This window comes from Nicotiana tabacum, chromosome 12, assembly GCF_000715075.1.
Source record: "Nicotiana tabacum cultivar K326 chromosome 12, ASM71507v2, whole genome shotgun sequence".
NCBI lineage: Eukaryota > Viridiplantae > Streptophyta > Magnoliopsida > Solanales > Solanaceae > Nicotiana > Nicotiana tabacum.
Window position 1 is genome coordinate 48,116,172 of NC_134091.1, and position 14,512 is coordinate 48,130,683.

Consider the following 14,512-nt stretch of genomic DNA (forward strand, 5'->3'; position numbering starts at 1 on the left):
TCTATTCATATACATGATCTACAACCTAATATAGGAAACGAATTAAAAGAATCATATTCCTACAATTGACAACTGCTTTTACTTTACACAAAGAATAAAGTATTTATCACGTGCATCGAGTCATTTTCTCTTAATGCACAGCCAGCTAGGTTTTGCCTTTTGTTTTTTCTTTTTTTTCTCCTTTTTTGTCCCTTTATGTTTAGGTCTAGCACACGATGCTCGACAAAAAAGTCTAAGTAAAAAAACAAATTTGAAAAGCAGAGGTATCTCTTGGAAACGGAAACTACAATATTATTCAATGAACTTATTGATCTTATTACAGAGAAACTTACATAATCCAACATGAAATCAAAACTCAAAAGCACATAAACATGTACGGCTTGGTACGTAAATAAATATATTACTTCCAAAACATAAATAGTTCGAAAACTTCACGAGATATACAACTAACGTGAAGTCAATGGGAAAAAACACAAAACAAAAGGACATATTCTCCCTTTGTGGCTTTAACTTCTCTTCTTCTTCTTTAAAACACTCCATTTATTCGCTCGTGAGGCTTTTCCTTCTGATTCCTCTTTTCCTGCATGGATCAAATTGTCTATAGATGAGGTAAAATATATGAAGGTTTTCATTAATCAAATATTCGATTCAATGTGCTTAGTAGCATAGAAAAAGACTGCAAAATATGACAGATATATTACCTTGATCCAGAGTGTAAAACGCAGTTCCTAGTAGTGAGGAGGAGGTGGAGATGTGTAATAATAGTGGTAAGGGGGTGGTGGAGATTTGTAAACTGGTGGAGGAGGCGGTGGTGACTTATACTTGTAAACGGGTGGTGGTGGGGATTTGTAGACTGGAGGAGGTGGTGGAGGAGACTTGTACTTGTAAATAGGTGGTGGTGGAGATTTGTAGACCGGAGGAGGCGGTGGTGGTGATTTGTATTTATAAACGGGTGGTGGTGGTGATTTGTATTTGTAAACCGGAGGAGGTGGTGGAGGAGACTTATGCTTGTAAACGGGTGGTGGTGGAGACTTGTACTTATAAACGGGTGGTGGTGGGGATTTATAAACGGGTGGAGGTGGTGGTGGAGACTTGTACTTATAAACGGGTGGTGGTGGGGATTTATAGACCGGTGGAGGTGGTGGTGGAGACTTGTATTTGTAAACGGGTGGTGGTGGGGACTTGTACTTGTAAACAGGTGGTGGTGGGGATTTATAGACCGGTGGAGGTGGTGGTGGAGACTTGTATTTGTAAACGGGTGGTGGTGGGGACTTGTACTTGTAAACAGGTGGTGGTGGTGATTTATAAACTGGAGGAGGAGGTGGTGGTGACTTGTACTTGTAAACTGGAGGAGGAGGTGGAGGAGACTTGTATTTGTAAACAGGTGGTGGTGGAGATTTATAAACCGGAGGAGGTGGTGGCGGGGATTTGTACTTATAAACTGGAGGTGGTGGTGATGAGTACACGTACTTCTTGGTTGGTGGAGGAGGAGAACTATAGTAGTAATTTGCTTTGCATTCTAAAGGAAAGCTAAGGGACAGTAAAGCCACTACAAGAGTGGCGAGAAGAGAGACTATTTTAGCCATTTTTGGTGTGCCAATGAATCCTCCCCAAAGCCTGCTTTTATAGCTCAACGTAAGGCTTCAACTCATCATTTATAATCACAATGATATTAACTATAATTAATTGTGTTTATTATTTAAATAGAGTAGTTTGAACTGGCACTCTTATATCAACTAGTAAAATTAATGAAACTGGAGACCTGGAATTGGGAGTATATTTTATTAGGCAGAAAGATATAGGAAAACAAAAAAGAAAGCATTCATAATTTTTGTCATCACAAGTATGCTTGGAAGACTTTGAAAGTATTGTGTGAATGCTTAATTTGCCATTTTATTTCTTTCAAAATAATGAAAATCAAATGAATTTAATGACGAGAGACCTCGCAATTACATGACTATAATTTTCGGTTAACCTATCAACTTCGTTTTCGTTAACTCTCTTTTACGTGCATGTAAATTTAATTTCAAACGTCATTTTCACGTAACAGTTCTTTGGACCAATATATGACATGACTCTAGCCGCTCTTGGAAGACTTTTCCTTAGATCCGTAAATCTTAGCCACTAGAAAAAAAAAACCAATATATAGTTGTTCTAGAAAAATAAAATTTTATCACTGAAAAAAGGCAGGTAGATTAAAAAAAGTACAGAGCATATGAGACTCTTTAGTAGGACGTGTTGTTACACTGTTTTTTATTTATTTTTATCGAGTGTCCAATACCTGCTTTAGGAGTCAATTAATCTGGATTCACTTCGAAAAGTCGGGTAAGACTTTTTATTACATATCTAGAACTCTAACCCAATATCTCTGATTAAGGATAAATGAGTACTTACTACTCAACTTGTATTATTACACTGCTATAACAATAACGTTTCACACTATTATAAAATAATAAGATGGTCATTATTAAAATAAATAAGAAAGTTGTTTTGTGAAACTACATGTTAATCTGATTGAATTTCTCTTAAGCTCTTGTTTTACAAGTTATATAAATAGGAATTCTATACATGTGTGAAACAACTTTGTTTCTTGCCTTCTTCCCCGATATAAAATTCCAACGTCCGAGTGACATAGACCTATTCCGAAATAAAAATAAAAATGTATTTGCTTATGTCCTTAAAGTAAACTTTTGAAATTACCAAATACCTAATTAAGTTTGAAATCTTACATTTGAGCAATATTGTATGGTGTTAACCTTAGAAACGTAGTACACGGCATTAAATTTTGCCGATCGAAGAATATCTTCATCAAAATGCGTCCTACCTCGAGGTAGAAAATACATTAAAAGCAATGGAACTCCTTAAAGTCTCAAATTTTATTGGATTTAGAATAGTCTTAACCTACCTTATCAGCTAGCTCAATATATATTATATAGTCTCAATACTATTGGATGTGATTGTTTGAAATTTTCAAAAGTATAAGTGAAAGTAATCTAAGTGTGGAAATTAAAATAAGGAACTTCGTCCACATGGATCGAAGATAATTTTCTAGGTTCTTTTATATCATTTTGTGAAGGCCAACTAATATTTATTTATTTAATGTTACTTTAAACAAAAAGATGATGGGTTCGTTTAAAAGAAGCCTCCTCGCTTTCATAAATTGATATTTGTTCGAAATTCAATTTCAAATTCGGACAAAATTAAGTTATGTAATTAATTACGAAGTTAACTTCTTAAATACTTATTCTTTTAAAATTTTGAAAAATGACCGAACAAATAATATTATCTCTTGGCTTAAATAAATGTCAGTCACGAAAACATAATACTACAACGCCAAGAAATACAACAGTAAAATGTGACTAGAGCGTTATCTAAAATTTAACACTAGTGGATAAAAAGTACCATTGTCTTGTACCTTTGTGACATTGATACAAAGTTAGTATAATAGGTATATTTGTATAGAGTTGTAGGAAGAAGACATCGGGTTTTGTTTCACCCACTACTGAATTGACTACATCAACGTGTGAACTCCATGCAAAATTCTATAATCTTGAGAGTTGAAATTGTTGTGGCCTAGAGTTACGTAAGACATTAAGTTATCGCACACAGAAATAATTTACTATTATTAAGTGTTACTCCCCGTTTCAATTTAGATGAGTTACTTTGACTCGTCACGGAATTTAAGAAAAAAAAAAGATTTTTGAAACTTGTGGTCTTAAAAGCTTAAGGGTAAAAGCTTTGTGGGCCATGACATTTGTGTGGTTATAAAAGTTTTTCATTAAGGGTAAAATGAGTAACATGAAGAGTTTAAAGTTGAATTATTTTCAATTTAGAAGTGTGTCATTTATTTTGAAACATACTAAAAAGGAAAATACCTCATCTAATTTGAAATGGAAGGAGTATTAATTATCTCCAATTCATTATTATGGGTGATATATGAAAATTATCATGTTATTAATTGCTTTCTAAGGTGTATTTCTAGTCAAACATGGAATACATGGAGGGAGTGTAAAATTGAGAGGATAAAAAAAGGAAAAGGAAAATTTGAGAAAATTAATCACCAAAATCCTATATTTTTCCTCCTCCCAAGAAAAAAAAAGAAGAAAAGGCCACTTTGTTAATTTTTGAAATTGAGATCAATGGCGAAAATTTGTGAAAGCACACCCGACTGTCAGGGGAAATATAGAGAAAAACATATCGGATCAATTTTATTGATATGATGTCAAAAATGAATTACACGTTTGGGAAATAAAACTCCTAACTATATATACGAACATACATCTGGGTCGGTCGGACCATAAATAAAGAAATTAACAGCTAAGCCCAAACGTTACACTACTAAACTGATTGGGCCTCTCTCTGTTACTAGGCTGGCCCAAACTAACTTGAGGTCCAACATCCCCGCAAGCTGGAAGGGGAAGCCATTCCAAGCTTGAAGATAAAGAATTGTTGTTGAGCACCTAGTAATGACTTGGTAAAAATATCAGCCAACTCAGAGGAGGTAGAGATGGAGTGAAGCTCAATAATGCCAAATGTCAAAGCACTGCGCACAAAATGACAGTCTACCTCAATATGCTTGGTACGCTCATGGAATACTGAGTTTTTGGCAATATGCATAGCTGCCTGATTGTCACAATATACATCAACACGAGTGAGAGAAGAAACCCCAAGCTCACCAAGTGGGAGAATCCAAGTAATCTCAGCAACAAGCAACCTCAAAGCTCTATACTGAGCCTCGGCAGATGACAAAACAATAGTAGGTTATTTCTTAGACTTCCAAGAGATATGACAACCACAAAGAAACAGAATAAAATCACTAACTGACCTCCTTAAATCAGCACAACTAGCCCAATCAGAGTCACAATAACCATTGAGAGAAAAAGGAGAACCAATAGAAAACAATAACCCCAAAGTGCTAGTACTAGACAAATATCTCAAGACATGTAAAACAACATTCAAATGGGGAACTCTAGAGGCAAGAGGCATACATGAATTAGATTAAATGATGGACTGTAAAAGATAAATTAGGTCTAGTATACTAAAGATAATTCAGCTTACCCACAAGACTAAAGAGAGGGATCAGGCAAAAGCTTACTAAGCTCAGCAGACAAGTTGACATGAGGCTCAAGATGAGCCACCACTGAAGAGACATCAGAGCAATGGAACTCAGATAGGAGGTCCATGATAAATTTGTGCTGAGAAACTAGGAATCCATTAGGATGCCTATTGATCTCTAATCCAAGAAAATAATGAAGCTCTCTAAGATCTTTGATCTTGATCTCAACATCCAGAAATTGCATAAGGGTGGTAATCTCAGACATATTATCTCCAGCAACAAGAATATCATCAACATACACAACAACAACAGTTAAAGAACCATCAACCAACTTAGTAAATAAAGAGTAATCAATCAGGATAGCATGAAAACTTTTAGATTGTAATGCTGAAGATAATTTGGCATACCACTGTCTGGATGCTTGCCTAAGTCCATAAAGGGATTTGTTCAACCTACAAGTTAGAGTAGTGGAAAAAGAGAAAACAGATTGGACAGAAAGACCTTGAGGAATCTTCATGAACATCTTTTCATCTAAGTCCCATGTAAAAATGCATTATTGACATCTAATTGAAAGACTGTCTAGTTTCTTTTAATAGCTATAGATAACAGACATCTTATTGTTGTTAATTTTACCACAGGGCAAAAAGTTTTAGTAAAATCAACACCCTCCTATTGATTGTCCTCTCTAATAACTAATCTAACCATGTACCTCTCAACTGACCCATCAGCCTTATGTTTAATCTTACATGCCCGCTTACAAGGGATGCTTTCTTCCCTGGAGGAAGAGGCACTATGTCCCAAGTGTTATTGGCTTTTAGGGCTTGAAACTCTTTCAACATGGCTTCCTGCCAAGCAGGATGGCCTACATATTGTTGATAGAACTGAGGTTCTAGCAAACAAGCCTCATCAGATAAAAGAAAATGTTCAGACTTAGATACAGTGGTGCAGACATAATCCTTCAAATAACCAGGAGTTTGGTGAGGTCTCTGTGGCCTCCTTAGAGGAAGATTAGAATCATAAGAAGATGAAGAAGTAAAAGGTTCTGAAGAGGAAGTAGGAGAAATATGTGTGAAAGAAGGAACGAAATCAGAAGGAACTACAAGAGGAGGAGAAGCTGGGGGAGTAGAGAAGGAAAGAGAAAATAAATAAGAAGAAGAAGAATAAGATGATGAAGTAGAGAATGGAAAGACATGCTAACGAAAAACTACATCTCTAGAATGAAAGATGACTAAGGAAGAAAGATTCAGTAGTTTATATATAGGCCTTCTTCCCGGACTATAACCAACAAAAACAGAGGAGATGGTTATGGATTTAAATTTGTCTCTATAAGGTTTTGGCACAACAACAAAAGCTAAGCATCCAAATGTTCTCGGATGAGTGAAAGGAAGAGAAACACCATACAAAAGTTCAAAAGGTAACTTATTTTATAGTAATGGGGAATGGAATCTGTTTATCAGATATGTAGCAGTCAAAACACACTCACCCCAATACTTAACAGGCAATTTAGATTGGAAGAGAAGAGCCTTTGCAGTTTCTAATAAGTGCTTATGTTTCCTTTCTACCATACCATTTTGTCGATGTGTGTGTAGACAGGAAGTTCAGTGGAGGATTCCTTGAGTAGAAAAGAAAGAAGTTCCCTCATAAATAGAACCCAATTCAAAAGCATTGTCAGACCTAATAGTTTTAGCAGGGCAACCAAATTAAATTTGAATCATAAGGATAAAGGATTTTAAGTATAGTAAGAGCATTTGATTTAGATGATAATAGATGAGTCCATGTTGCCCTGGTAAAATCATCCACAAAAGTAATAAAATATTTAAATCCATTATAAGTTTGAGTGTGATAGGGTCCCTAAAGATCAACATGAACTAGTTGAAAAGGAGTAGAAGAATGAATGGTGCTCATAGAAAATGGTAGTCTTTGTTGCCTAGCCATGGACAAATAGGGCACAAGAAAGATTGTTTCTTAAGTAATTTATCAGATAGAAAAGGAATATTTTTTATTTTAGCAAAACGTACATGACCCAACCTCAGATTCTAAATATGATCAAGAGATAAGGTAGAAGATAGAGTATTAATAGTATTATCAGTTAATGAAGCAGACTCAAAATTGGAATCAACACTGCTCTTATTAGAATTATCAAGGATGACAGTTATGGTATTTACAAATGCAAAATCACATGAATCAATGGGAGAAAGAATATCTGAATGCAGAAGGTATAACCCCTTCTAAAGTCTACCAAGAACCAGCAGCTTCTTCACAAAAGGGCCCTGCAACAAGATACAAGTAGTAGGTGTGAAAAGTGCATAACTAGTTAAGTGTAATAACAATTTAGACAAAGAAAATAGATTATAATGAAATGAATGAACAAAAAGCACATTAGGAAGAGAAATATCAGAGGATAGAGAAAGTGTTCCAGTATAGGTCACTTTAACCTAGTAGCCATTGGAAAGAGTTAGAAGATAAGGAAAAGTTAGAGGTTTGATATTTCTAAGAAGTGATTTATAAGGTGTCATATGATTAGTAGCACCAGAGTCTATAATCAAAACATTACTCTCTATTCTAGAAACATTGCATGCAAGAATACCATCAGAACTAATAGTAGTAGAGTTTATCATACCTACAAAATTAGCAGACCCTGAAGAAAAATCTTGAGCAGTAGAAGAGACTTTAGACTACTGGATAAGAGAAAGGAGCTAGTCATATTGCTCCTTAGTCAACACATGACCTCCAACATCAGTCTGAATCACCTTAAAACTATCTGTTCAAGAATTCTTAGAATGCCCTGCCATCTGAGAGTGCCCTGCCAATTGAGAATGCCCTGTCATCTGAGAGTCACAAACTTGAGCACATGCAACATTTATCCTTAGTCTGACTCCAGAACCAGTTGGATAGACATGTAGTTTATAATACTTCTCAATGGAATGACCAGGCTTCTTACAATACTTGCAAACCAGGTTCGAATTAAATTCTTAGAAGGATCAAAATTGATTCTCTAATTGTATGGCTTTTGAACTCTAGTAGAAAGTGGTTTCAAAACTGCAGTAGTGAATGGTGTAGACTCTAAGCTGAAAGAGAGAATTGAATTTTTAACATCTGCCTGACTCTCATCCTCAATGAGAATTGCATAAACATTATCTATATTTGGAAGGGGTTTCATCATCAAAATATTTCTTCTCACGTTGGAGTAGTTCTCATTTAAACTCATTAGAAACTGGTGAACCTTTTGGCCTTCTTCTATCTTCTGAAAGGCTTCCTTGCGCCCACATATACACGAAGGATAGGATATAGAAAATGCTAGCTCATCCCAGAGTTTCTTAATCCTATTGAAATAAGATGCAGTGTTGGAAGATCCTTGAGGTATAGAAGAGATTTCCTTGCGTATCTGAAATATTTTACTCCTATTTGGCTTTCCATAATGTTGCTCTATTTCCTTCCATAATTTTTCAGCTGATTCTATGTACATAACACTCTCTCTAATTTCCATGTCCAAACTATTCATAATCCAAGCAATAGCCATATCATACATCGACACCAAGGCTCGTACAAGAGGGAATCTGCACTAGGTTTAGGAATCATTCCATTAATCAATCCTAGCTTATTTTTACACGAGAGACCTATCAGTATTCCTCTGCCAACTCCCATAATCCAAACCATTGAATATAGTGGCAACAATAACAGTTCTAGGAGAATCAGATGGATATAGATAGAGTGGGTGCGAAGGTTCCACAGTAGAAAAAGTGAACTCAGGTGATGTAGATGATACATTTATATTCGAAGTACCGCTAGTAGTACTCATCGTGATTGTTGAAAAATTAGGCTTTCAAATTTCTGAAAACCAGTAACAGTTAATCACAATCAACTAAGTAGAGTGGAAGAAACAGTACTGAAATTCCTTAGTAGAACGAAAAAGGAAGAGATGCAACCTAAATTCACCGTGAAAATCAGAAAAATGGAGCTCCGATGCAGCCGTCACCGGAAAAAGCAGAACATGGAGAATCTGACCCCAAGGGTACTATCAGACGAACCGTATTGTTGTAATCTATCGAGCTCTAGGCTCTGATACCATGTTAACATCTGAAATCGAGATCAATGGCGGAAATTTGTGAAAGCGCACCCAACTGTTAGTGGAAATGTGAAGAACAGTAAAGAAAAAAATATCAAATCAATTTTATTGATATGATGTCAAAAATGAATTACACGTTTGGGAAATAAAACTCCTAACTATATATACAAAAAATACATTTGGGTCGGGTCAAACAATAAATAAAAGAATTAGTAGCTAAGCCCAAACGTTACACTACTAGACTGATTGGGCCTCTCTCTGTTACTAGGCTGGCCCAAACTAACTTGAGGTCCAACACATCTCGAGCTTCTCTCATGTAATGATTCTAAATTTTGATGAGTTTACTTTATAAGATTCTCAGTTTTGAATTCATATACTATTAAAATTTTGGGTTCAAATTTAATATTTATTGAGATTTACTAGATTTTTTATATAAATTTATACTTCATGTCAAAAGTTACATATAAGTTCTTTTGAGCTCGCAACATAAAAACTACATCTGCCCCTGCTCTTCTAAATGGCTGAATGATCGATACATGGGAGAAACAATTTGAAAATTCCAGGTACTAATCTAAACTACAACAATCTGTAAGATCTCATCCACTCTAATATTAGTGAGTAAAGTTACTCTATATATATACTTACGAGATAGAGCAATATATTAGTCGAGATGTATACATGCGAATGATTCAATCACCACAATTATAAATTCAGAAAAGAAAAGGAAAAAAAAAAAGCAATGTACAGCAAAGCAGAGGAATCCCGCGTTATATAGTCAAGTCACAAGTGGCTGAGCTTGGAATCTATAATGCAAAGTAGCTTTTGGATCTTTCTAAAAAGGATGCCATTATTACTGCAATTTGGGCTATTGACTTTAGAAGTCGTTATGCCTCTTCTTCTTTTTTCTATCTTTTGTTTTGTATGATTGTCTTTCTATTCTCAATACTCGAACTCGAGATTTTTTAATCAAGGGTGGAGGGATCAAGAATCTTTTACGGTCATTATCTTATAGGAAAAATGACACTGTATAGCCGCTGTAAAAATAATAGCTTAAAAAATATATAAAATTTGTGTATTTTTATATATAATTATACAAGTTTTATATATTTTTTCGGCTACCAAATATAAATAGTTTTTGGCGCAGGCTAAAAGTGATAATACCCCTTAATTAAACGGCAGGCTCTAGAGAAATTTATGTCAAATGCTGGTAAAGACCTATACTATTACCTCTAAATATAATTAATATTTTTTTAAATAATATTAGAAAAATATATATATATATATATATATATATATATATATATATATATATATATATATATATATATATATAATTGGTTATGACCGAACAGGTTCACCGACAAATTGCCCTAACATTTTCATTTCCTTTTTATCAGCGTTCGAAACGATACAATCACTGTTTAGTCTATATTTGTGAGGAGGAAATAGATCTACATTACTAACACCGCAACGATACAATCACTGTTCCAATTTCTTGTTTTTCCTTCGGGTAGAAGAGATCCACAAATAATAAGGATATATAAGGTTTAAAAAAGGAAAGAATTTTTGGAAGGATTGAAATCGCACACTTAAAAAGAACTGCAGTTATAACTATTACCCACAACTCTAATCTCGTCGCGAAAAAGATATTAATATACTTGCGTACAATAAATTAATAATTATGAACTACAGTTTATATTAAATAAACGACTTGTCGTATAAAAAGAACAGGCAACTTAGTAATTCTTCGTTCAGTTCTTTGACTAATAGCTAAAATCTTTGAAACTTGTCTCATTATGTGCCGTTCTTTTGAAATGTGTCATAGACCAATATATTTAAAAGCTTATATTATGTTATATGTCTTTTTACGTGCGGGATTAATTTTTTTTTCTTCATGATTTAAGCACGTAAAAGTTCTTTTTAATATGAGTAATCATGAAACTCTTTTTAAAACCTACGTTTACTTTGATATTGTGTTGAATCCTAAATAATTATACATATGATAGTTTGCAAAAAGTAAAAGTTAGCAGCTGTCGAGAATTATAGTAATGGTCTCCAGCGGTTTTTCTGAAGAAACTTTTCTTGGATTAGAAGTTGATATTTTTATGATAAGCTATAATTCCGTGTTTTAGTCGCTTATTACACCCTAATTCATTGCACTTTACTTGTGTTGAACTTTAATTGGTAGGGTTTTTGCACTTATTGTGTGTTTTATGCCTTGTAGGAGTGATTCCGAATTATGTAGATATTGTAAAGCTAATTCTACCTATTTTGAGCTGATTCTAGCTATTTGGAGCTTTGAAGTCTGAATAGAAGCCCAAACAATTAAGCCGGGATCACGTTCGAGGGTCAAAAACCAAGTCTGGATGTCAAAAATTTGAAAAACTCATTTAAGGCCGTGCAAAAAATGGCCAGAAATCATATTTTGAATCGTTCTGGAATTTTCCACAACCGCGCAGCATGGGGCGGCGCGGCATGGGGCGCGCTAGCCCAAAAATGTTAGAGTGACTTCCCAATTCCGCTAAAAAAAAAGGTAGTTTCGTCCAAGGTTTGTTTTGGGGACGACTTAAATACACCAAAACACCATTTTAGATGGACTTTTGACACAATTTCGACCTAAGGAGGCCAAGGAGGCTAAGGAGAAGTTGGAAGAACACAAGCACAAGGATTTCATCATTCCTTCCTTACTCAAGATTCGGGTTTGGATTGAATTTATGTTTTCCTATACTTTAGTTATATTTGTGAAGAACTTCTCCATGTCTATGGAGTAGATCCAACTAGGTTTTGATGGATTTGGTATATTGATGATTGTTTGTGGATTATAACTATATTTTTATATATTTGAACCGTTTTTGGAAGATTTAATTATTGCATCTATATTCACTTGTTCTTGTAATCGAAAGAGGCATAACTTGTGATATCTTTGCATTATATTGGGGGTTGAGTTCATAGATTTTTCTAAGTAATCGAAAGAGGCTAGTTGAATCATTGATTAAACATAGTTAGGAGAATAATCGAGAGAGGTTCTCCTAAAGACCAATCCATTACGCATTCTTGCATATCTTCAAAGAGTTTAAATTGGTTCATATTGAGAGGTTAAGACTTAATCAAGAGAGGAGTTTCTACTAAACAATTGTACTAATAATTAAGTGAATTCGAGAAACTCACTTGAATATTAGAAGTGAATTATCTAGAGTTAAATTCCAGACAACTATCTTGCACCTATCCTATCAAAACCCCATTTTCTCCCATTGATATCTTCCTTTGCTTAGGCCTTGCTTCGATTGTCATTAGTAAATTAGCTCTAGATTCTTAATTAATTTTAGTATTAACCACATAAATCTAAATTGTTGATCATCTTGGATAGCATTCTAGCTACAAACTACGATAATACTGTTTAACTCCAATCCCCGTGGATACGATATTATACTATACTATCTTTGACTATGCGAACACAATTTAAGTGTGTGTTTTGCGCTCGTTAAATTTTGGCGCCGTTGCCGGGGATTGGCAATCAATAGTGTTTGAAATATTTTGTAGTGCTAATTCAGGAATTTATTTTTTTATTTTTTTTTAATTTTTTTTTTTACTTTTATTTTGTTCTTCATGGGTTTCTCCCCCGTGTATAGGGCAACAGGTTAAGTCCGCAGTATATGACATGATCTTCTTGTAAAGAAGTAATACCCTACAACCCGAAATTGGAAAAACACATGCGGCAATTGAGGAAGGAGAAAGAGTTTACCGTAAGGTTCTTGGGGAAACCTTCAACCCAAGAACACATGTTTAATAGCGATGACAATGAGGTATAGGCAGCTGCAAGGATAGCTGTTGAGGCAGCCCATAGAGCTGCTGAGGAAACTATCGAAGACAATAGGGGTCGAAGATTCAATCTAAATTGACCCTTGATTGAAGACCATTGCGAGAATGTGTTACTAAGGCTTGGTAGAGCATTGGGTGACTACGCCAGACCAGTCTACGATCAAGGATTCTCAAGTGTTAGATCATCTCCAATTGCAACCAATAATTTCGAGTTGAAGCAAGGTTTGGTTCAAACTATTCAAAACAATTGCATTTTCAGAGGGAAGATAAACGAAGATCCAAACACATATCTGATGGACTTAGAGGAGATTATGAACACCTTTCAATACAATGGGGTGTCACAAGATGCAGTGCATTTAAGGGCATTCCCCTTTTCACTTAAAGATGATGTGAAGCAGTGGCTTCGACGCTTGCCAAATGGATCAATTAGAACATGGAAGGAAATGACCAGAAATTTTTTTGATAAATATTTCTCCTCAGCTAAGACGGTCAAGTTTATAAGATCCATAACTTCTGCTAGAAAGAGAATGAAACTGTTTTGAAGCATGAGAGAGGTTTAAGGAGATAGTTAGGAGGTATCAACATAGCGGAATTGAACTCTAGATGCAACTCCAGAATTTTGGGATGGATTGACACCGACCTCACGTAGAATATTGAGCAATGTAGTTGGAGGCCCCTTTATGAAGAAGACTCCAGAAGAGATAGTTACAATTCTTGATGAGTTATCCGTAAATACTAATCAGTGGCCCTCTAATAATATGGAAAGAAGAAAATCAACTGGTGTTCACCAAGTTGATTCTACTATATCTGCGCAAGTACAACTTGATGCTATGGCTAAAGAAATACGAAAGCTAACTGTAGCTTCGATGCAAAATGTACACCACGCAACTTGTGATATATGTGGAAGAGGACACCCTACTCGTGAGTGTCAAGCCTCAACTGAGGAAGTGAATGCGGTAGGAAACTATAATTTTAATGCAATGGGTCAAAGGAACCCTGATTTTTTATGCAGTTCACCTAGGGGTACTGCAAATGCATGGCAACAAAACAACTCAGATTTCAGAAACAAGGAGCTCCAGGTTTTCAAAATCTATAGAGGCAGCAGTATCAATCTTCACAGTTGAATCAACCCAGCATAGAGGATCTTATGAAGACCTTAATTATCAAGACGAGTGAGAGGCTTGATGCCCATGATGAAGCTATCAAAGAATTGGGTACATCTTTTCGAAGTCTGGAAATACAGGTTGGGCACTTAGCTACTTTAATGTCTGAGAGAGCCCCAGGAACACTCCTGGCTGATACAGAAAGAAATCCCAAAGAAACAGTGAATATTGTAACTTTGAAAAGTGGGAAAGTGTTGAAAGATCTCACCCCAATCCACAAAGGTGCGAGACATGAAAAAGAAAGTGGGGAGCAGCTGAAAAGTGGTGTCGAAAAGAAGAAGGAAGAAAACTCGAGAAGGGAGGAACTTGAGACAAGCAAGCATATGCCTGCGTTGCATTTTCCCCCAAAGCTAAGTAGAGAAAAGCTGGACAAACAATTCGAAAGATTTCTAGATGTGCTGAAACAGG

General features: G+C 35.3%; 1 protein-coding gene across 1 annotated transcript; it reads right to left on the minus strand.

Annotated features, from left to right (window-relative positions):
• Positions 1-270: 270 nt before the first annotated feature.
• On the minus strand, positions 271-1,770 carry LOC107787803 (uncharacterized). Its single transcript, XM_016609406.2, has 2 exons — positions 702-1,770; positions 271-580 (listed from the first exon to the last, which is right to left on the minus strand). The coding sequence occupies exon 1, from the start codon at positions 1,584-1,586 to the stop codon at positions 729-731; it is 858 nt and encodes a 285-aa protein (XP_016464892.2). The 5' UTR covers positions 1,587-1,770; the 3' UTR covers positions 271-580; positions 702-728.
• Between the last annotated feature and the right edge of the window lie 12,742 nt (positions 1,771-14,512).

Coding starts and splice junctions, on each gene's coding strand:
- LOC107787803 (XM_016609406.2), bottom strand. CDS start 1,586: ATGGCTAAAATAGTCTCTCTTCTCGCCACTCTTGTAGTGGCTTTACTG.